The sequence below is a fragment of the Gallus gallus genome, chromosome 6 (genome assembly GCF_016699485.2).
Source record: "Gallus gallus isolate bGalGal1 chromosome 6, bGalGal1.mat.broiler.GRCg7b, whole genome shotgun sequence".
Classification (NCBI taxonomy): Eukaryota; Metazoa; Chordata; class Aves; order Galliformes; family Phasianidae; genus Gallus; species Gallus gallus.
The window spans coordinates 18,721,959-18,746,196 of record NC_052537.1 but is presented as its reverse complement, the minus strand read 5'-3'; the positions used below and the strand labels follow the sequence as shown (position 1 = coordinate 18,746,196).

The window sequence follows — 24,238 nt, the reverse complement described above, 5'->3', positions numbered from 1 at the left end:
GAATGAGCAGAAAGGCAGTGCATTGGCCTTTTCCCACCCAGTGCTCAGATCAACACTCAGGGGAAAGAACTGTATGGACTTAAGGCTAAAAACAGATTATTGTGTGCCCTGCCCCAGAGAAAAGAAGAAAACAAAGAAATATCCTTTGTGCCCTGCTAACAAACTAGTTATTAAGTGATAGTGTATTTCAGGGCAATTAACAGGATTATTGGAACGAACCTACTCAATGCCCTACATTCTTACAATTCCTATCTAACCATCTCTCTTTGTAATGGTTTAGAAATGTGTATAACTTTATTCTAGCTCTCAAGATTCCTCATCTCTGCAAAATACCAGCTCTAAGGCAATTAACTTAGAAAAATGATGCCCCTAAATGTCACTAATTAGAAGCTGTAGTGGTTATACATTGCTCTTTGCTTGCTCATTTGTGCGTAACTGCCATTTTTTATAATTCACGTTTAAATATCTAACTGCAGAGATCTCTTTTAGTAATCACTAAAATAATTTTAACAACAAAGTAGATTTTCCATCTTTTTTTGCTGCTTATTCATCTTTCCAGTTACTCTTGGTGTGATCACTAACCTGGACTCTTCTGAGTTATTTTTGTACTCTGACCTTTATTCAGTAGCCAGTTGTTGAATTTCTCTGTGTTGTAGAAATATTTAAATGGATTAAAACTCATACAGCATTTTGTGTGAAGCGATATATATGTGAAGAATATTAAAAATACTTAATAAGGAAAAGACTGGGGTAGTCAGTGAATGAGTAAACACTGGTGTATTCTTTCTAATGTCTTTTAAGCTTCTTTAATAATCTAAATGAACCAGATATACTTCTTTTTTCCTCAACACAATCTGTTGTGCTGTCATATACAAACAATTGTGGTTCTCAAATGCAACATTTATAAACTGTAGTCATTCATTCAGAGACCAAATACTATACCATATGGGCACAAATAGGAAATCATTTCTTTGACAAAGTAATATGATAAGTACTCATGAACAATAAAGGTTTAACGATTGGAATCTAGTTGGGAAAACAAGAAAAGAAAATGCATTTTCTGGTGACTCCATTTGATATAAATAATGCTGTAATATTCCTGCAATAGAAAGTAATTGTATAGAAAATTACACTGCATTGAAAGGCTAGAACATCATCAAACTATGAATGAAATCAGTTATAGAGAATAGATAGTCTGTGGTTTAAATTAGGAGGTTAGACAGAGGTTGCCTTAGAAATGGACTGAATGAATTCTGAAGTGCTCTTCCAGCTTTTTATACAATAGGAAACACACTGAAACCACCACTCTTCTCTCTTCTGGTTCCAGAGCTGAGATGGAAGTTCAAGAGTTTGTAGTACCATTTCCTACCATCCATTCTAGAACAACTTTCTAATGGTTAATTCCGCTAATGTTCCTTTCAAAGGAGGTAAGAAATAAATGAGTATATCAGGCCTCCTAGCTGTATGATCCACCTCTTTTTAGAGTTCACAGGACTCTGACCAAGAATTGACAGGCAGACTATACATTTTTGCACTACCAAGTGGTGCGTTCTTGCTCTCTGGACAGTCCTTCTAATGCAGACCCCACTGATCACACCACAGAACCTCCCCTAGCCCAGTTTTCAAACTGTAGACTGTAGAGAATTCATAGACTGTATCTAAGAAATTAGTGAAAAATGTTATTTTTTTCCTCAAAATATCTCTAGTTGTAGAAAACATACAGATCCCTGCTGTCAAATCACAGCACTGCACTGAGAGACTGAAGGATTACCTTCATTAACTCCCCAAGTCCCTGCATTTATTCAAGAACACCCTGCTCTAGTGGAGTGCCTTTTCTTCAGCAGGGTTTCCTTTCATCTATACCAATTTGAATGTTCAGACTTCTAGGCATAAGAAAAACCTTCCAGCATGACCTGATTACAAGATGCTTCTTTTTCTTCATCTCATTAGGCTTCGTTCTGCCTCTGCTGCCTTGGTTCACTCAGCTTTAATATGAATATTTTCACATAAAGAAATAAAATCTCCCAATATCTTGAAGAAGCCCAACAGTTTATATAACCCGAGTTAAATGAGACAATCAGTTAAATATGAAACACATAGAAGACATCACCCCAACTGCATGAGGGGCTTTGCACAGAAGTGTATTTTACACATAGGAAATCAAGTTCTGGTTCTGTTGACATCTGTGCTATTTTGCTCTTATGTTGGCACAGATGTAGCTTGCAACAGAATGTGATGTTGGACAGTGGTGTGTATAAACAGATCTTACTTCACAAAACGCTTTAGACTTCAGTGTAAAAAGCAATTTGCTTTCACTCAGTCTTTGTGCTAGTCTGAAAGGGACAAGGCAGAATAGCAAACGCTTCCCCACAGTGGGGTTTCTGGTATGCAATAGGAAAATCTCTGCCTTTACATGCTAGTACCAAACGGTGCTGCTCCTGCAACTGGAGGAGGTGAGGATGGAATGAGAAGGAAAGCTGATTAAACACCTACCCTCTTCATTTTTTTTATTTCAAATCAACTTTGGCACGCTTCATAACTGTCTTGCTTTTCTATGTACAGAAAGCATTTCTTTAGATATTTGTCATCAATGTAGGATGTGCTGAGTCTACAAAGAAGCTGGGTAGTTTTCTTTCATTTATTTTTTCAGCAAAGAAGTAAGCTTCATGAGATACAGAAAGGCTCTCTTTCTGTAGTCTTGCTATTTCCATAAGCCTCATGCCATAAGCAGAATGAAGAAGTACAATTACTGCTGAGAGTTCTGATGATGCAGGTCTAATACACTGTTGGATGAGGTTTGAAGACTCGGCAGCTTTTTATCAGGGGCCAATTTTCCATGCTTTCTCAAGATGACTTATATCAACCAAAAGTCAGTGAAAGCATGCAACCAGTTAGGTCTGGTACAGCTTCATTCTGACCTAGGTGCAGCGCACTGGAAAAAAACAGGCCCTTGGAGTAGACAGTGCTGAAGCAATACACCAGCATAAGACCAGGAAGCATTACACAGCTGATCCTGTCTTTTTCCAGAAGAACTCTAAAGTTTCTAACATACAACTGTTAATAAAGTACAGTATCTTTCAGTAAGCAGAGAGGAGAATATTTGGCAGCAGTGGTACCAAACAACATTGAGTCTTATTTATACATGACAAGACTGATCTGAAAGTCATTGATGTAAATCAGGAATAGCAACATGGAATTATTCTAGATTTGCACTGGAATAAGTGAGATCACAATCTGGCCTCAACTACTAATGGGAACTATAACCCTAACCACATATGAATGTAGTTACACCATGGAGTCCTTTATTACACTTTATGGACACTGACTTCACAGTAAACTGGCTGGCACCCAGACAAAACCAGATGGAGTGAAATTTGGCCTGCGAAACCTTGCCATAAATATATTCCTTACACAGTAAATGTTATTGGACACAAAATAGAGATTGAAAGATTAGGAGGAAACCACATCATCTACTCAGTGCAAGGTTGTTCCCCATGCTACATGTTTCAAAGCTTTTGTTCCCTTTGGTTTTTAATGACTCCAGTAAAAGAGCTTCCACCACTAACATGGAAAGCTGTATTATAATCCAACCAGACCTCCAGTCTCAATTTATGTCTTCTGAATTCAAAGACATAGTGTAAAGATTTAATCTCTTTATGTTGGGAAATAAAGCTGGAGTGTACAGCTAGTGGTTGGCCTACAGTATGTCAAATGTTTATGCTTATAGGGAACGGCCATGTATTAATGTTGAACAGCAGTATACTGGGAAGAATACAGTTTCCTGACTTACAGAAATCTTCCAAGAGGTGATCATGAGGGTAATATGTTGATCCCAACTGACAACTTAACGCTTTAGGGCTGTCTTTTGTCACTCAGATGCCTTTACTTGCTGTCTGATACTCGCATTATCAACCTAGGCATCATCATGGAAACTCAATGGAAACTTCTGTCCAGTGTGCTGCAAACACTGGACTGTATCATTGGCACGATGGAGAGTAATAAGGAGCATATTGCTATCTCCTATACAAATCCCAGGGGCACTTTTACCTGTGAGATAAACAGTTTCTGATCATTATCTGAAAGGGAATAATAGCACATGAGGCACAGAGACAGGCCACAAAACACAGAGACAACCTTAAAAAAAATACCATATGAAAGAGACAAATGCTCACTTGAAGAACATGTTGTCTTAAACTATCAAGAGTAAGTCCCTAAGTTGATTTAAGAAGTAATGAAAGGCTAATTTGATGAGCTGCAGTAACAACAGGCAGGGCTGCTGCTTTCTTCCACAACCCCCTCCCCCAATACCCCCCCCCCCAAGTAATATAAACTCATCTGCATCTGAGACTAAGCAGAACACAAACCAAAAGAGGAAACAGAAAAACGTCTCATATGGACTGGCTACAGAGAGGCTTTGGCATCTTCTTTAAAACATCTGGAATTAGCCAATGTAGAAACCAGATGATAGAAATGGTCTCATCCAGTGCAATTCATGAACGTCTGTGTCATTTTGTGAAGGACATTCCTCTTCTAGCTGTCAGCAGAACAGAACCTACCAGCCAGGATGCAGAACACAGGTTCTATCTAGCATTTGCTAGCAGTAACTCAGACACCCCAGCTACCTTCTTTAGTATATCCATAAATTGAAATCCACAAGTGTAACCCTGCCCCTATCAGACCTGCATTCCTACAGAAGTCACATAGATCTTGCAAGGCCACCTCTGGGAAGAATCTGTGCTCCCTTCCTTAAATGACTGTCTGAATACAGCTCATATTTTGATGCAGATGCAGACCAATCTGATTTTATATACGTTATTTCATAAGTGGTAGAGCCTAGAACACAGCTCAGACTGAGGAAGAGGCCACCATAGCTGATACTAACAGTAACTTTCTTTTTGCATACAAGCATGTAGATTTAAAGATTCCACATTCAGTGAAGAGGTTGCTGCTTCTGTATTTACATTGTACAGCGCAGATGCCAGCAAATCAAATACAAGCAAAGCAAATTTTGTCTGCAAAATGATACCTTTGTCCCCAGACTTTGCAAATTAATACTGTGCGTGCATTCATTTCACAGTTTTATTTCCTCAAAAATAGACGGACAAGGGCCAGGTTGAGTTTCCAAAACTTACAACCCACTCAGAATTTTGTAAACATTTTATATTTTTTTTTGCAAACATCTATCATAAATTACTGTCAACAGTGATTTTCTGTAAGAAATTAATGTAAACACAAAAAAGAAATGGATAGAAGTGAATGATGTTCCCCTACTTCACCCAACCTGCTCAGTCCCTTGGTGAGATCCATCTGCACAGCTCTAATTGTGAGAGGTCATGTGCCGGGATAAATGATGGCGTTCTCGGAAGTACTCATGACAAATGGGACATGTGAGCTTCTCCTCCCGTCTCCTCTTGCTCTGGCATTCAGTTGAGGAGTATTCTTTTTTGTGATGTGACCGCATGTGGAAGACTAAATCAGAAGTCATGCGGAAGGACAGGTTGCATTTGGCACACCAGTTCTGGGCAGCCACTCCAAAGGACGTGAAGGTGGGGGGAAGAAGAGTCAAGGAGGAGGAGGAGGAGGTGGAGGAAGAAGTAGAGGTCGTATTCTGTAACTGTCCTGCTTGCTTGTGCCACGGTTCTGAGGTATATGGGAAAACATTGCCCCGAATGATGCTAGTCTGCAGCATCTGAGCATTACACAAATCACTGACAAAGAACTTGGAATTGAGAAGAGTGCTGCAGGACATGATGTCTGTGGTGGCGATGAAGCCAGACAGCTCCCCCAGGCTCTTTGGTGACTCACTCATGGGATGAGAAGAATTTATTGCCGCTCTTTCTGCAAGACATTTACTGGGCTTGCTGAAAGCACTCTTTTGCTCTCCTCGGCCTCTTGTAGGCCACACAAAGGAGAATGCACTACCAGACGAGTTCAGCAACACTTCCTTTGATACCTGTTCCTTACCAGAAGGAGCCGTGCCATCCTCCTGGTCTGATTCCTTGGGCCTCTCATTCCTCAGCTTCTCCTTCATCCTTCTGACCTCAGTGAAAGCACTCTGCTTCTGCTCGAAAGCCTCCTTCCTAGCTGACTGTCTCCCTGAACTCGACTTCCAGAAAGAACCACCTGGTGTATGCTCTCCTCCAGACTCTTCCTTGCCCCCACAGTTATGTTCCTCATTCAGATTATTTGTTTTCTCCAACAGCACTGTTTTCCTGCTCCTGTTGTTCTCAGCCTCTTCTGATTTTGCTCTCTTTTCTCCAGTGAGACCATAGGCATCATCTTTGCGAGCTGTCATTTTGACCTCTAGATCCTTTGCCAGGCTGTGGAAATTTGTGGTCTGCTCCACTAAGGTGCCTTTTTCAGCCTGGAAGTTCCTCCATAGCAGGGCACTCTTCTCTGGGACGCACAGGAAGCGGACATGGGACAGATAGGAATGCTCACATTTAAAGACTCGGTTGCATTCTTGGCACCTCATCTCTGCAGAAATAGACAACAGATGATGAGTTTCACAAAGTTAGAATCGTGGATGGATGCAGATCCTGACCATGTCATTGACACAAACAAAAGCACAAAAACATCTCTTACGTCATTCAAGGTGATACATAGTAAAGCTAAAGCAAGAGTGAGATCTCTTGCTGTTACGGAAAACGGTTCACGTCTGTTTGCCTCCATGTGCTACTTGCAGAAATGCTTCCATTCAGCCCCTCCAGCCATGTTTGAATTTGATAAAACTGCCAGTGTGCAATAGTCTAGATAAAACCATACAAACTTTGGGACTATACTACTGTACTCACCATTTTTAATACAGGCTAAACGTTTATTTCTCTGCACCCATGCCATGACATGGACTAGAGCTGGCCTAAAAGATTTTGGCACAAGCCTCTAATTTCTGCAGAGGATATTCTGAAAGTTTAATACTCTTTACAAATCATTTGATGCTAATGCCTGAAGCTCTTATTCATGCTCATTTGGTAACCTGTTCTGTCTCAAGGCATAGATGCCTGTAGCATAGAAAATATTCAATGTGAAATAATGTCAGTCATGAGTAGGAGGAATGGGGGTGTGCACTGGCAAGACACCACCTCTTTCTGTCCTTCAGATGGGACATAACTCAATGACCAAGAAACATACTGCACATCTTAACCATTGTGAACAGCATCTATGCTCCAGTATTCGACAACATGCATCAGTTCGTAAGTGCAAATGATGGCAGAGAGCTCCTGAGGTCTGGGGTATATAGAAAAGTTCACAGAGTGGCTGGGAAGAATTGCAAAAAACCTAAGCTGTAGGCTTAGTACAGTACAGATCACTTCCCAAACTACAGAAGCTGAATTTATTGTATAACAGCAGTACCAGTGCTGGTTTCAAGTCTTGCATCTAATTACAGTGTTTTCTGTGGAGATTGCAATTTGCCCTGGTAAATTCACAGGGCTGATATTGTGTGTCTACACAGAAGCTAACAGAATATGCTGAAATCAGTTAAAATGATTTAGTAGGTACCTGCTATGAATGTATCTATATTAATTTAATACTAAAATACAAGCAAGTATATTATCATATAAACTAACCAACCTATACATATACAAACAGAGCTATATCAGTTACATTTAATTCCAGCAAAGGGGGTGTAGAAAAAGGTTTGTTCCACATTGACTAGATCAAATTTTGAAGCAAATTTCTTCATGCTCTATGCCTCCAGCTCAAACCTCAAAGCAGAAGGTCTGATCTCTTAACTGCTGAGGGTTTAGGCAGCTTTTATTTCCCATATTACAGGATCAGCACATACTAAATAAGTTTCAGGCTCAATTCAGTCCTCAGTGATCTCTGTACGGCCAGCAGTCTGGTGCTTACCATTCTGGGGACTCTGAGCTTTTATCTCATTGAAACCCAAGAGTCTGGAAAGCTCTTCATCATACCAGACAAGCAGCTCCTCATTTTTGTTGATTTTCCTGGTTGAGCGATAATATAACTGACTGTTTTCTAAGTAAGCTTCCAAGTTCTGCTCCTTGCTATTGGCAGCTGCTTGTACGAGCCTCATCCAAGGCAGCCCTGTAGGACTGTGCACAGACGTGACATCTACCTGTGGGACAGAACACAAAAAAGGGAAGTTTCAAGTTCTGAGAGCCAAAATAGATGTCCAACAAATTCAAGAAAAAGAGAAAAAGTCTTTTTCTCTGCCTCACGCAGAGCCTGTGTCAAAGCAGTGAGCCCAATCCATATGCATCTGTGACCAAAGTCGTGGTGGGGAGAAAGATCAGGAGTTAACAACCTAATATTAAGTCTGTGGCTCAAATTAAATTTTCCTTCTGTACACATGTTACAACACAATGCTCAGTCACAAAAAAGCTTTTCTCCACAGGGCTACTGAGTCCTTTAGTCACAGGTTGACCATGTTCTGGAAATAATATAACTAAAACATTTGTTTTTCCCTTCCTTGTTCAGTGTGTGGCTCCCATCTTATTTAATTGATTGCATTTGCTTTGAATAGGGAATGATTTATTTCTTTATAGGTTTTTCCTTGGTGTTTACCGCAGCAGAACTATGTCCTCTGCAGTGTTTGAAAGATGGGGAAGATTTTCATAGCTGGAAGGCTAAAACACAGGGTGATCAAGGGCAACATTTACACACATAAAAAGCCTCAACTAATTTTTGAAGCACTAAGTCATTGTTTTGAAAGGAAGAAATTTGGAAATGAAAAATGTCTAATGACAAGTATGATCCAAGTTTCACCCCAAGCAATGTATAGCTCTTTGTTTTCCACTAATTGCAGAATGGCCATTCATTGGTGTTTTGTATCAGAAACAGTATTTAGGTTATTTATTTCTCTGTTTTTAACTCAATCTAACTGTTACCTACCAAGAAAAGTATGACTATAGTAGTCGCTTGGATATGGAAGGAAACATTAAGAGACCATTAGTATAAAAGTTAATTAGTATGATGGAGAAAATAAATTTGCATGCCCTTTAACTGGTTCTCTCTGAACACCATGGTAATTAACAATGATTGAGAAATCCTGAAGTCTGACAGTAACACATGCACACCCACCCACAGACACAGTGGTTGCAACTAATAGCTATGACAGAGGCTGTCATTTATTAGTTTCTGTATTTCAGAAATACCAAGAACCCACCCGGAGCTCTGACCAAAGTCAAAGAGAACACAGCTCCTCCAGGAACTAGACCTCCAGGGCAGGAGATGAAAGAGCTCACAGGAAGAATCAAGGGCAGAGCAGCAGACCTGTGTGCACTCAGCTTGAAGTGTGAGCCCACTTCAGCTTTCCCTCTCCCTGGGATGGCAATCCCTCAGATGTATCCACATGAGGAGAGGGCTTTACTGCCCACAGGCTATACCAGAGTGCTATGAAGGTAGTCTGACTTCCCTGATACAAGCTGAAAGAGAAAGGTGAGAATAAGGCTGCTCCTTGGATCCTGGAGGCAGAAGCATGAGAAGCTGCAAGGGGCAGAGGAAGTCAGCAGGAAGGATAGATTTTATAAAGGACTAATTTACGTTGCTGGAGTAAGACACTAATTGGAAAGAACCACCTGTGCCAATGGTTGCCTAAGCATACAAATTGACTCAAGGAGCTCAAATTAGGGCCTCCAAGTAGATGAGAGAAGAAACAGAGCTCTCTTTTGAACTCAACATAAAAGCCTAAGAAGATGAAAATGTTTTTGGAAATTATATTCTCCAAAGCCTTGCTGAATTGCTGCTGAACTAGGATGAGCACGAAATTCAGCTTCAGAGAATCCAGCTTATCCTTTATCCCCGTGTTTTTGCTATAGTCAGTCTATCAAGCCCCATTTCTTGTTTTCCCCTCAGTGCCATGACAATATTGTGTCATCATGATTGTATCATAAATTAATTGCACACAGAGTTGCAAGCTAAACAATAGTTCCTGATTTCTGGAATGTTTAGTTTTAATTTTGAGTAGCAAACATGATATGGGGCCAAGGACTGCATCTGAAAAAGTTACTTGCTCACAGTTTGATGCATTTACTGACAAAGACAGAGATCAGAGCCAATTCAGACATTCAGTGTCATGGCTTCATAACAACTCCTAACTTATACGCAGCAAAACATTAAAGGCCTCCCACTGGAGGGCTGTTCCAGTGTAGAAACCCTCTGAGGCTCTTCCTTGACTCTACAGTCATTCTAAAATTCCTAGGAGGGATATAGAATTATTCCATAGGGTCTCACTTCAGGAGGGTTCATTCTCCAGAGAGCTGATAGTTCTCCTGGAGCACTTTTAACTCAGACTGAGCAGGCCTGTGCCAGGGACTCAAATGAACAGTCAGCAAAAGCCTGAAGCCTCTTTGTCTCTTTCTTAATTTGTTTAAACCAAAAGCATCACGCAGGTATTTCCCAACAGATACATCTTCCATACTGCACCTTCTGCCTGGAATTTCTCTCTAAACTACAGAAAACTTAGGAGAAACTGTTCTTTCTTCATGATGTAAAACATGATGTCCCTGTCTTCGTCTAGACCAATGATGACTGAAATGTATTCCAAGACCCAGAAGCCTGAGATAAGATGTCAGCAGGAGAAACAAACGAGGTCCAAATGAAAACATTATGATGAAAAGTGGCTACAGAACCAAATATTTGGGAACTAGAGCTTGAGATTAAACAGCCTGCATTCACTCCATCACCATCCTGGGGCTCCTGACCTCCCCAGCATGATGGTTCCTTTTGTTTCACAGCCCCAGCTCCATGCCTTTCCTGCAGTGACTGCAAAGAGCAGATGCAATGCAGACTCATCTGAGGCAACTTCAGCAGACTCATGTACTAATAGCAGTAGGATGTGGCTACCTGAAGAATGTGTGGGCTAGCTGCCTGATTGACATCTTTTACAGATCATATTAAAGTCACTGCCAGTTGTGATTTTACTTTTATGAGTAACTGAGAAAACTGGATTTACAGTGTCTCCTAGTAAACCTCCTGTGTTCTTTGTAAGGAGAAATCCTGAGTGAGCTAAGTGAAGATGCAAAACTATTCATCCCTCTGCCCTCCTGTTTGCAGTCATTACTGAAGCAGGTCATCAGTCTTGAGCACAGAAATAGGACTTTGTATTCTTCCTGCAAAAGCAACAGTTTTCACTGAGGTCCCCCCAGTCTACAGCTCATAAATCCGCAATATGTTGGCTGTCTCTCCCTTTTGGAGGAGCTGTTAGTTGTGCTGAACGGAGCAAAAATCTACCCCTTACAAAGTCAGGATGGTGTAACCCTGAAGGATGGTGTAACCCTGTCTGATAGGACTAGCATCAAGCACTGCTTTTCCCCACCTTAAACACATAGTGGATGGTCCGTCTATCAGAACACTTGAGGGCAATAAAAGCTACAGTGTCCAGCAGGGTGTTCTGCAGCATGCATGGGCCAAAAACAGCTTCTTCAGGAATGTCTTGTGTGGTGTGAACAGTAGCCAGTATATCCGGGAAATGGTGATGCAGAAATTTGTTGTCACTTGTCCAAAGGAATTTAGGCAAAGATGTGAGTTCCATCATAAACCTGTAAAATAACAAGAAGTCACACTTGGAATATAGATGGTAATGGAAGGAGGTATCACTACTTAAAATATAAAGGCTTCCAGGAACTGCAGGTGAATCATATAAGCATGCCAAAACATCGTTGGTTAGAGTTTACAGCTTTGTTAGTATCTTGTTCAGAAAGGGAAAAACAACTTTGTAGTAAACCAAAATATGAGATTTGTAAACAAGTTGATTACAGTTTTCTGGAGCAACCAGACCATTCAAGAGCCCAGCTGCTCTGCACTGCTACTCCCTATGGCCAGGAATAAGAAATATTGGGAACAGTAAGCTAAATTTTCAACCAGTGGAATTTTGTATATTCTTCTTCAGTATATTCTCAGATAACCTTCTTACTCATTATTGGTAGTTCATGGAATTGTGAAGAAAGATGAGAAGGACAGCAACAATTATAAAAAGCAGATGGTATCTGAGATGGGTTTTGAAAAATACATGCTCTTTAATTTGGAAGTGCGACATCAGCCTAAGTACTCAGGTGCACAACCAGGAGTAAACTGAGTGTCTGTTCAAACTGAATGCACAAAATCTCTGCAGACTGACACAAGGATTATATCCTTCCCTTCCCAGAATGTACTTAAGATAATCGTTATTAGCTGTTGTTAGGAAAATCAAATCAGATTATGACTCTTGCCATGGTTATACCCTTAGCATAATATTAGGAGAGATTGGTGTGCTGATGGCCTGAGTTTTCTTGCCCTGAATGTCAAATATTAAATCTTTTCAGAGCAGAGGCGATTCCTGCACTACACGCCTCAATCCGAGATCTGTGTATGTAGCAAGAAGTTAGTTTTGCGTTATTTGCCATTCTGAGCTTCTCTAGGTTTTTAATAAAGATATTGCCATCTCCCATTCCCAGCTGGAGGTCACGGAAAAACCCTAATTTATGCCATCAAGAGCTGGATCAGGTCCATTAGGCACAGAAAATTAAAGAGAACAGCAACAAGCCCTGAAGAGGCCTTAGCCTAACAAATACCGAGATAGAAGGGCTGAAGATCCAGTCTAATCTTTCTCACTCTCTGCCAGCAGAATTGATTTGTTACTCACTGACTCATGACTTAAACTGAAGTGATATAAAGTGCTCAGGAGAGTTGCACTGATTTAACTAAATCAGTTTCTAAATCAGTATCGTTAATTCAGAATAATTTCCACCTCATAGGCAAGGTCTGAGCCCCCACCCTGGAAATATGGAAATGCATGTTTACATATGCAGAAAGTAGTGAACCTCTGAAGGATGAAGGTCTTAATCAGACAAGCAAGATGAAGAGTAGGAGGTAAAAGAGAAAAAAAAAAAAATAAATCAGCTGGCTTGCCAGAGACTAGGCCTTAAAAGGAGGATAGAACAGGACTCTGCTTTCAGTTACTGATGAGTTTCATTGCCTGGTTTCCCAGTAACCTGCTGAAGTCACCATTGGTCTGAGAACAAAATGATGTCTTCTGCGTGCACATTTGTACAGCATAGGACCTGCCTAAATAAACACAATGCATTCCTATGTTTGTGTGTTTCCATTTAAGCAGTACTGATTTTTAATAAATGGAATGAGGCCATATTTTAAAAATAATAATAATGCAAAAAAATAGAAGCTCCAAACCATCAGAAAAACAAATTTGAGATCTAAAATGCTTCAATGTACCTCTGCATACGAAAGCATTTGGAAATAAGTTACAAGCTGAAACAATCTCTTTTGTAAGAGTCTACATTTGGGCAATTCTTAATCCCTTCTAGCATTATTTTGCTTATCCACTTACAACCTTAGAAGGCAAATCCTCTCACTAAGATTCCCCTTTCTAATTCATACGAATATCTCTCTATATATAGGAGAGTGCTGTGCATTGGCTATCTCAGTGTCCCTTCAGACAAAACAGATTTTTCTGTTTTCTTTGAGGCCCTCAAGGATGAATTTGCAGTGAGGACATTGCTGAGGATGCTGAGGATGTGAGCACACCCATGTAAGAAGGGGATGGGTCGCTGACTTTGTGCTGTCCCAACCTCCTCCAGAAATCCCCACCGAAGAATGGATACTGGGCTTGAAGGAAGCTAGACCTGCTTCCAGCTAGCTCCTGCTGCCTCGTACCTTTCCCTGTTTCATCAGGTGTCAAAGAGAGACCATAAACCCCAGCGTGACATGAACCATTTCTACAAAAACTGACAATGTGTGGATACCAAGTCTAGGATTTATGTGCAACACCACCATCTAGTGATTTCTTCCAGAACAGATGTCCCAAAGAGCTACTGACAGCGGGGTAGGACAGGCCTCAGCACGGCTCCCCACTTGGGTTTTCTGCCCACAGGATGGATGCGAAATGCCAGCATGGCTGTTCTGCACTCCTTGGTGCCGGTGCAGCCACTTGCAGTGCAGTGTGTGCTGCCTGCCTGATGCCCCTGGTCCTGCCCCCAGTCCTGAGTGCTGAAGGGCTTCCACACATAACAAAGGAAGAGCGGAAATCATTCTCAGCTGCCTGTCCTTGCTGTCCAACAGGGCTGCTTGCAGAAAATCCTCCCTTCTGGTAGCAAATTGAGTTATGCACACCTTCTATTCCATTAAACTCTTCTGAATTAAGGGGATGCAGGAAATGGAAGTCAATAAGGTGCATCAGATCACTAACATATCTTTCTTCAATCCAAAGTCAAGCATATATCAAACTCAACAAGACTTTGTGCTTTGCTTGTTTTCTAAGTGACTTGTGAATTAGTCATAAATCTGATGGACAAAAAAATCCCCCAAGTGACAGACACAGTCACATGCCTCTCCTGCACAGCAGGGTCAGCTCTGAGAAAGCTGCAAAGAGGATATATTGTGGGTACAGAGCAAAGGGACTCATTCCTACGAGCCCCGTAGCAGCTTTCCGCACAGGGAGATCAAAAAATTTGTTGAATGCACCACCTAGTGAAACATCTCAGCATAACACTAAGGCTTCAGACAAAGGGACAGCAGCACAGGAGCTCTTGCTTAATTCCAAATCCAGACCCAGCGTGTTTCCCATCTTTGCCAATGGCCCTCACAGTCTGAATGAAGTTATGATCATTAAGAACCTACAGTGGGAGCTGCAGTGAGAAGTGTCGATGGTTCACAGGCTGGCTGGCATTTGTCTTTGGCAGACTGAAGTGGGAGAATTGCTCACATTCTTCAAGGGGAGCAAAGGACGGAGAAAATGATCACAACTGAGAGTTCTTCAAGATTTCACATAACGGATTTTTTATTTTCTCCTAAAATGCCAGGAACTCCCGAGGTTGGCATCAGACCTTCATTTCCTTCAGTCAGCTTCCTGTCATTGCTGCCTACACCTCTTCAGTACAGTCACTACTCCCTTCTCTGCTTGATGCACGTACACCTGCAAGCACTTGGAGCAATGGGACTCCTACTGATGGTTTCACCACTTATTTTCCCAAGCCGGCCATACACCCCATCTTTTATCCTCCTATGCTCCTCAGACACCACCACCTCTGGCCCTTACCTTGAGACATGTCCTCTTCTCACCTCGCTCCAGTACTTAAGGAACAACAGCTGCACACAACTCCTCTTCAGTGACCTAAAAATCACCATCAGTGTTTTCCTGTGCCATCAGGACAAGCATTACGTATAGGTGAAGATTCAGTACACTAAAATCATGCTTGTTTTATGTTACCAATTTCCACATTTTGGCTAACTGCTTTAGGGAGAAGCCATTCTTCTGCACTCTCATTTCTCACAGATTTGCTCACTGGCTTGTGCATCTGACAAACTCACTCCTCTGCTGCATGGCAAAGTTGACAGAACTCTGTCATAAATCTCCTTGTGAAGGTCATATCTTCAGCTCTGTATTGTGCAGGCAGTGATACCCTTGCCTCAAACAGGCAATGCTGAAAGAGCCATTGCCTCCCAGAGATACGATCCCCCTCGCACAACAAAATCCTGCTGCTCTCACTCATGTTCTGCATAAGCAGTTCCTATTCCTCTGGGCTCACCCACGCACACATCTGAAATGGTGACATAAATTGAATATTTATAGTGCATTACTAGGACATTAGAGTCAGATCACCTGTTAGACATAGGGTACTCTCCATATTCTATCTGTCACAGATGAGAATTTTCATATGGATGAGTTTAGGGACTTGCAGCTTAATGGACTCTTCATCCCCCAGAGAGTATCTGATACACATATTCCATGTCCCTGAGTGATGGATTTTGCATCTTTATTTCTGAGGAGCGTGACAGATCTGTCAAACAACAAGTACCTATGGGCAGGCAGCTCCCTATGGTCTATGCAGTTGTGGATGCTTCATCAAAAAGCACATGAAATAGATGGTGCTCATGGCAAAAGCTCCCAGCCTGCTTGCTTCCAGAAGCAACACACAAATTGCTAGCAAAAAGGGTTCAGCCTGGTGGTTTGGGGATAGTCTATATCAAATCTATGGCCCTGCAAAGCCAACGATGATGCTTTAGGCTGGCTTTGCCTATCTTCATCATAAGGATTTGCACCCCCTTCCTCCTGCCAAATTTCAATGTGATTTAGCAGGTGTTCCAAGCAGTTCGCTTTGAAGATATAGTTCCAACATTTTACCTTACTCCTCTTCATGTCTACAGAAGAATTCTGTGAACCCATGCTCTATTAACCCAGTTAACAGGGCGGCCTGATTAAAACACAATCCCCTTTCTCCTTTACAATTTCCTTTTCCCCCTTACTAAGACCCATTCCAGGTGTTTTCCTGTACTTCTTTAAAGGGACCATTTGGAATCAGCATGCTCTGTAAGATGTGACTTAGCTTGCCTGCATGTTTGCACTCAGTATGGAGGAGTGCAACGGAGCTCTCATACAGCTGTGACAATCATGTTTGGACCACTTCTGGACCACCAGAGTGGCATTCTCAAGCTTCTGTAGAAAGGCAGCAGCAGAACTGACAGCAGCAGTAAGTCCTGAGAAGCACTAAGGCGGCTCCCACATCTCATGACAAGAACACATTTCTAGCAAAAAGTGAGAGTAGGGCCTGTGAATAGCTATGAACAGATTTTCAGATCCCTGATTTTCTACCACATGGCCTTCAGATGTCACTGCAAGCTCTTCTAAGGAATGCCTGGAAAAGCCCAAGCGTACAAATTCCTCTTGGAACACAGACTCCCCAGCCACCTACTGTCGTAGGACTGGGCCCAATTCTCCTTGCCACAGAGACAACATTGAACTGTGGCATTGTTCTCTGCTTGGTGGTGGACACAGAAGGACTGGTAGCCTTGCTTAATGTTATCATCGATTCACAGGTGTGAAGGAAACAACTGAGCCATCTTTGCAAGAAGGGAAATTTTTCAACCAGAACTTGCTTAGTTAGTTCAGCTCTTCACAATCATAAATGGAAAGGATTAGTACAGATTGATTCCCTTAAATGAATTTGATAGAAATACCTGCCAACAGCTTCTTTAATTTCACCTTCACATTTTATTTCAGTGTGGTATAATAAGCACGTAGCAATAACCTTTTCAAATCAATCACCCTAATTGGAAAAAAAAAAACCAAAACAAAAAACACACCACAAAGATATTCATAAAAGTTATTGGGAGGATCTGACCCAGGGGAGCACCACCCCACCCTCCAAGGCCATTTTTACATCTACTCTGACCTGCCTCTGGAGCAGGGACTAACTTGAATTGTAGAGCCCTGCACTTGCCATGTTGACAGAACTGAAATAAAACAAACAAACATTGGAACCATCATTCCCTTCTCCTTTTAACTTACTCCTCTCTACTCACAGGACTGACAGTGTTTTCCCTGGAGCACATAACCTGGCACTCCTGTGGCCACTGCCCAAACTCCTTTTGATTTCTGAAGGTCTGTCGGCCTGAGGAATCCGTGATCAGACATGCATTGTCATGCACAATAAATTACGGATATTGAAGAATTGAGCTGATGCAGACAGAGTGCCTCTGTCTGCAGCATTTATCATTCTCTGTTGTTGTAAGGAACTAAGGATTCTTAACACATGAGGGGAATTCCAGGGGAATCAGAGATGAAAAAGTGAGAAAATCCACTTCTTGGGTTTTGTACATTTGGTTTCCTTCTGCACAGAGTTTCCTTCTTTTTATTCATACTGTGAACTGCAAAGGAGAAGAATCAAAGCTGGAACTGGAAAAAAGCTGGCAGGAAATCAAAGAAAGAAAAGGAGAATTCTTGTTTTGAAAGATACAATAAGTAATTCCAAATACCCCCAAACAAATGCTGAAACAAACTGCAACCTGCTTCTTAAATCCATTAAAGCACAAGCTGAGGAGGTCCTTGTGCTTTAACGCACAAAAAAACTACGCAAGCTGTTTCCTTTAGCTCACTACTGCAGCAAGGTAGTCTGTGCACCAGCCCTGGCCAGGTCTGGGAGTCTCTCTTTTGGGGCCCAGAGCCTTTCCTTCATACCTTTGCTTCTGAGAAGCCTGTATGCATGAAGAAAGATATACAAGTGGATGTGGAGACATGAGGCAACAGCTGCTGCTATGTGCTGCCTTTCCCAACCTGGCTGGGCTCCACCAAGCTGCAGGCTTGCTGCCCCTCAGGGAAGTGTTACATCCCAAGTAGAGTATATCAGAGTCTAGGATGAGCTTGGAAAGGGATGAGGTGCTGCTGGTTGTAAGACAGAAAACTAAGCATGTGTCACATTTCTGAGTCTTGAGCTTGACATCCTGTTTATCTTCAATAAATAGCACATAGATGGTATTCATTGAATTCCTGAGCTCTAAGTGTCCTTTTTCAGCCTCCCAGTTTCACAATGGCAAATTGGAATTCCAGCAACAATTCTGCACAGAGATCAGGATCAGCTGGTTCAAGGAAGGCCTACTCCTGCCCATGTACCACTTCCAATCCACGTGGAAAGAAAAGTTAAGTTAGCAATGATAAACAAAATGCTACTAAGACCTATGATTTTTCTTACCCAGGGCTACACTGGGCCATCCTGTGAGTACCTCTCTAGTGCTGCTGCTCTGATCACATCCCCTGCACTTCTGGGGGATGCTCAGTTTGCCTGCACCAGGCATCTGGGTGAAGCAGCAGGAAATGCAGCTTTGTAGCAGGGAGCAAATTGCCTGCTGCAGAGGTGATCTGAGTCTAAAAATAGTGGAATAATACTGGGGCTGAACTAGCCCGGTGCATGCAAATGGTTTTGCTCAGCATTTAGCTGACCCCATCTTCCTTCTATCATGCCTTTCTGCACAGCAGCTGCAGAACTCTGCTTTGACAGAGTTCTGCACAGTAGTGGGTACAAGCAGGGAAACTGCACATTCCCTGAAAAATCATGAGGCATCTCCAAGTGGAGAGCCTGATACACACATTGAGCTTCCAGAAATTGGCTCTTTGTGGAGTGCAAGTCCAGTCTGGAATTTTTTTCATCTGAATCAGAGACCTCCAAGCTCATTGAATGCTCACAATTTTGCTGTTCTATTTTCACAGTACCTTCAGGGTGCGGCTCTCCAACTCATACTATTTTAAGGCTCTGTAGTCTTCAGATTGTCTTCCATCACCTGAAACACACAGTACAGGCAATGCAAGCTGACAGCTCCTGATGAGCCATCATTATATCTTGGCTGGATACCCGGTCTAGTGAATCATGAAGCTGCCAAATCTTTTTATTATGAAGTATCTCTCAGACTTCAGTGGGAATAATGAAGAAGACAGAGCTAAAACCCCTGCTTAGAAATGAGTAAACACTTCAAGTTTCACATCCGCCTTCAGCAAGCCTTGTGAGATCAGGAGCCACTTGGAAGCACAGATTAAAAGGTAAGGTTCCCGTTTCCTTTGCTGTTTTCTCTGAAGACAAGAAAAACTGAAGAGGGTTCCCACCTGATGCATAGCAGCTGCCCTGAAGATATGCAGATCTGCCTCTGAAAAAGAGGCAGAACTTTTCTCCCAAGATCACATGAATGCAATCACCACACTTTACTTGAAATTCAGGAATGAAATGTCTGAAGCTCAGTGTCAGATCTAGCCTGGTGAAAACATAACTAAGATTGGAACAAGTTCCAGGAGAGGTATGTACACTGCCCCAGTGAATTTCATGTGGGAGCTCCACAGCATGCTTTGCTCTTTGTCAATTTCCACATCCCTCTGCCTGGCACTGCATCAGATCTAATGGGCCTTGGTGGATGGTGTTGGCTTGTGCAAGTCATTCACAAGTAGACAAAGGGATATGACTATGGCTCAGTGGTCTGATGCCTTTTAAAGACTTCATGCTTGGGTGCAAGGCACTATGCTGGAGTGCTGACCCCTCACCAGCCTACACATCACCCATGTGCTGCATTGCTGCACCCTTATCTACTACTTTTGTTCTTGCATTTTCAAGGCCTAGAACCTAAAAAACAGGAGCATGTTGTAGCTCTCCAGTCAGCTCTGAGGATGATTGGCCTGTAAATGTTATGAATTAGCCTCATTTCAGAGCACAGTGTATTTCATATTCCCAATCTGCACTGTGCAGATCACTTCAGAGACTGGGTCTGCCTCCTGCCCCTGCTGCTCTGACACTGCTCAGTGTTCTGCAATAGGCACAACACCCCAGAAACGTCACAGGCATTTTGAATTTTACAGAGCACAATCAGGAAGGAAGAGAAAACAAATCTCAAAGTGTCTCTATTTCCCAAACTCCACTATAAAGAGCACACAGCAAACATGTATGTTGAAGCAGCACAAGCATTTCATGGGAGGCAGAACAGAGAAAGTGATGATGCAAACTTTCCTCTGCTATCATGCCCACTGGGGAGACCCAGGTTGTGGCAGTGCATGCTGGCACATCTGTTCTCACAGAGACTGAGCATTTCCTCTTTACACAGGCATCCATACAAACAAAACCCCACTCCCCACTTGCAGGCAGAGAACAGTGCAAAGCGAGCAGCCAGCACAAGTCGGTGCAGCCAGACTGATGCCCCACAGCCACGCAGCAACAGCATCCGTAACTTGGGAAAGGAATCACCATCTCTGCTCTCTCCATCATTTCAAATTCATATCTCCTTTTCACAAATTACAAGAAATAACTTTCTCTGATTGCTGTGCAAGACATGTATGATTCATTTTCATTTCATAGTCCTGCTATTTATTCTTGGTAGCTCTTGATTTTTTTAAAAAAATGAGATATTTGCTCAACAAGAAAATAACACATTTATTTCTGTGCTCATGTGCATACACACACATATATAACCACGCACTCACAGCTGTACGTATGGCTACACACACAGCTATAGGATCTTTTGCAATTTTGTATACTTGTCATTTGCATTTGAAGATAAATATTTCAGAACAACAAGTAGTCACATTCACATGGTTTATGCTGGAGATTTCTTCAGCTGCACAAAGTAACAGCAACTTGTATCCACGTTACTTACATAGGTGCTAGGCTTGCTGCCCAATGTCACCTCTGCTAAGAGCTGTAACCGAGCTGAACAGCACCACGGAAAGTGAAATTGTGGGGAACAACACAAACCACTTATTCTGTAATGCAATGAAGCAAAGGTATCTTTTAAAGGAAAGTGAATTCTGACCTAAACCAATTTGTTTCCCAATAAGATGCTTTGTTCTTTGAGCTGGTGTTTATTAACATCAAATACAGGTAACAAGTGCAGTAGAAGGACCGTATTAACAGATTCATAGCATTACAGATGTAGAAAAACACATATATGACATGTTGAGATTTAGATAAGTCATTTCTTCTGCTAAATCTTCCATACACTCTATAATTCCTTACACCAAATCTATTTTTTTCTGTTTTATTACTATTATTATTTTGTTCTCTCCCACTCAGTTAATAGAAGCTGAAGTAATATTTTGACTTCACATCAATATTTCTATGGCCCTGGAGCTTCTATCTTCTTTCAATAAGATGATATTTCTGTCGAGTTCTGCAGAGCACTGCTCCGCTTTACACACCAGAAGGTTCCTGAATTCCACATAGATGTGCTTTCTCATAAACAGCGTACAACCATTTGGTGTCACTTTACACATTCTCTAAAAAATAAACCTTAAATTTAACCCCCCGGGTTTTCTATTGCCTAAATAAATCCCTCTTTCTATTAGCGATTATACCTAATGAATGGTAACGGGAGATACGAGCGCTACGTTTGGCTTTTTTGAAAGCCACAAAGAGGGGACAGCTCCTCAGCAAGAATCTGTAAATTCCTCGATGCTGTGCACGGATGCAACCACTTCTTATTCAAGAGCAACTACACAGAAAATACAGAATTAGTGAAAACTCACATCCACCCATGACGTTGCCACTGCCACCTCCCGCAGCAGAACCCGTCCGACCACAGAGCAAAGGTGATGCTTCCACCCTTTGTATCCGACTCCTTTACTACAGAAACCTTTCCATAAAGGATTTATAAACGTGAAGACCAAAGTGACATTTCCAAGTGATAATGAGAGCGGTTTCTAACTTAGTGGAACCACTAAGAAATTCCTGCTAAGGAGCATGGATATCTTTACACTGGGTAGAAATATGGAGTAGCGCAGAGAGATATTCCAAAGAAGGTTCACCCATTTCTTAAAGTGATCAGACCCTAACCAAGCACCCCAAAGCCACGACGGCTCCGACCCGTCGCAGTCAGAAGAAAGAAGAGAGAGAGACCGAAGGAGCAGCGACAGCCCCAGCGGCCCGGGCTGGGGAAAAGGGCCGGGAGGGTGCGGAACCCCGCGGGGCTGCCGAGGAGGAGCTGAGGACGGTCCCTCCCGACCCCACTGCTCGGACAGCTCCGCCGGGGAAGGGGACCCTCGAGGTCGTCCTCCCGCCCGCTCCCGTCTGCGCGCCGCTTTCCCCCCGTCGCCCTCTTCTTACCGCCCCGGAGAGCAGCCCGACGGCAGCCGCCCGCTTCGCCCCGCGCCGTCCTCTCTCTGCCGCCGGCACCACGGCTGCACCAGCCCTGCCCCCCCTGCCGGACCGCCCCCGGGCCCCCCTCCACCGCAACTCCTCTCACCTCTCCGCGCTCACGGGCTCCTCTCAGCCTTCACCCCAGCAGCCGGCTGCAGCCGCGTCCCTGCGGAGCCCGCATCCCACTCCAGGGCCGCCCCCCCCCACCCCGCGCACCGCCCCGGCGCGGCCGCGTCCCCCTCCCCGACACCACCGCCGCTCCCCGCCCAGAGCGACCCCCCCTTCTCCCGGGCCCCACCGCCCCCCCACCCCGCTAAGCCCCCCCCAGGCAGCAGCGGGGCCGCGAGCGGGAGGTGGGAGGTGTTCCCCGGTGTAACAGTGCGCTGGGAAGAGGACTTTCTTTTAAAGCTGGGGGGAAAAAAGGGCAAAGCCTCCGAATGCGTCCATCCCGGAGTTCCTTCGCAGCGCCCGACACCGCTGGTGATTGCGGTGACGTTTGGGGCGCCGCGCGTATCGGTGCGAAACGTTTAACGCGAAAATTGGTGATTCCCAGAGAGCACCGGCGGGACGCAAAATGCGGGAATGCAAAATGAGGAATTTGAGGTTTGAAGCGGCTGATGGCACAGCTGGTATGGCAAATACAGCCATCACACGTCTTGTCAGAAGCAAATATTCCCCAAATCCGGACGGCAACATTGCTTTTGAAAGATGTCGTTCCATATAAATGCCTTTAACGCCTGGCAGAAAATCCTTATGAACATGTTGACAAAGGCAATAACCCGGCTTATTTGATTAGTGTCCGTGTAATCTGAATACTGGCCTGTATCGGGAAAAGAAACGTCAGCCCCGTAATGCTTTTGAAAGAACGGATTTGCGCTACAATTAAAGAGTAATCTCACACCGATCTTCAGTCACACTCCACGCGCAGAGCGGGGACTGGAGCGGGGGCTGCGCTCCTCGGGCTGCTCCCCGAGGGGCAGGAGCGGCGCTACCGACCCCAAAAGAACACCTTCTGGCTGTGGTCAGCCGGCAGGGAACCGAGCTGAGCCATTCCCACTGCGGCCCCTGTCTCGGGCGCTCCTATTTTTGCAGCCTTTAGTGAACCAACAGCTACCGGGGGCTCAGGAAGGGGCTGAGCGGATCTTTGCTCCCTGCGGAGCTATGCTCTACGGGTACGCATCCTCCAAGGGGAGTATCGAGAGGGTGCTGGGAAAAAGGTTCTTCACCAGAAGGCGCTGGGCACAGAACAGGCTGCCCAGGGCAGCGGTAACGGCCCCATGTGCCTGAGATGAGGGAGCGACTGGACAACACTTTCGGTCGTACGCTCTGATTTTTGTGTGGTCCGGTGTGGAGCCGGGAGTTGGACTTGATGATCCTCGTGTGTCCCTTCCAACTCGAAATATTCTGTGATTCCACGATTGTACGATCCGGGGTCGGGCCCTGCAGAAGGGTGGGTCGGTGGTGGCCTGAGACGAGGGGTCGATGCACATGATCGGAAAACAGCCACGGTTATATTTTCCTTTGTAACCTGCTGGGAAGCCTGCCATGGTATTTTACGAAACAACCCGAATCTGAAATGGGACCTGGAAGCCCGATAGCCTGTAAGGGGATGTGGGGGGCGCTGCGGGGCAGGAGGTACCCCGGGACCGGACTGCGGCACAGCTGGAGCGCGGTGGAGGTGGGGCGGGGGGGGGGGAAGATTCCTACTGCCCGGAGACCGCTTGCTCATTTTTGGTGAATGTCACCAGAGAGGATGTGGGTTTCTTGTATTTCTCCGTGATCTAAGTAATCGCTGGAGCTGAGCTGGCCAGCGCACAAAAGTTTTAAAGCGGTAAGCTCGAGCCGTGCGTCCAGCTGGCAGCGGTGTGTAGTCCCAGCAGGACGAGCGGCTGAAACGT

General features: G+C 43.7%; 1 protein-coding gene across 3 annotated transcripts; it reads right to left on the bottom strand.

Moving 5' to 3' along the window:
* Positions 1-783: 783 nt before the first annotated feature.
* On the bottom strand, positions 784-22,494 carry ZNF488 (zinc finger protein 488). Of its 3 annotated transcripts, none has more exons than XM_426512.8 (4): positions 22,308-22,494; positions 11,282-11,504; positions 7,852-8,080; positions 784-6,477 (listed from the first exon to the last, which is right to left on the bottom strand). In XM_426512.8, exons 2-4 carry the CDS (start codon positions 11,498-11,500, stop codon positions 5,318-5,320), a joined length of 1,608 nt encoding a protein of 535 aa, XP_426512.2. In that variant the 5' UTR covers positions 11,501-11,504; positions 22,308-22,494; the 3' UTR covers positions 784-5,317. The 3 variants fall into 3 exon arrangements, with proteins under 3 accessions (XP_426512.2, XP_004942182.1, XP_046799041.1); XM_004942125.5 differs by having other exon boundaries at positions 22,447-22,494; XM_046943085.1 differs by lacking the exon at positions 11,282-11,504.
* Positions 22,495-24,238: the final 1,744 nt, after the last annotated feature.

Excerpts from the sequence above, each read along its gene's own strand:
- ZNF488 (XM_426512.8), bottom strand. The coding sequence starts at position 11,500 with ATGATGGAACTCACATCTTTGCCTAAATTCCTTTGGACAAGTGACAAC. Across the intron at positions 8,081-11,281 it reads CCATCCACTATGTGTTTAAG|GTAGATGTCACGTCTGTGCA; the intron begins GTGGGGAAAAGC and ends TCTGTCCCACAG. Across the intron at positions 6,478-7,851 it reads AGCTCAGAGTCCCCAGAATG|AGATGAGGTGCCAAGAATGC; the intron begins GTAAGCACCAGA and ends CTATTTCTGCAG.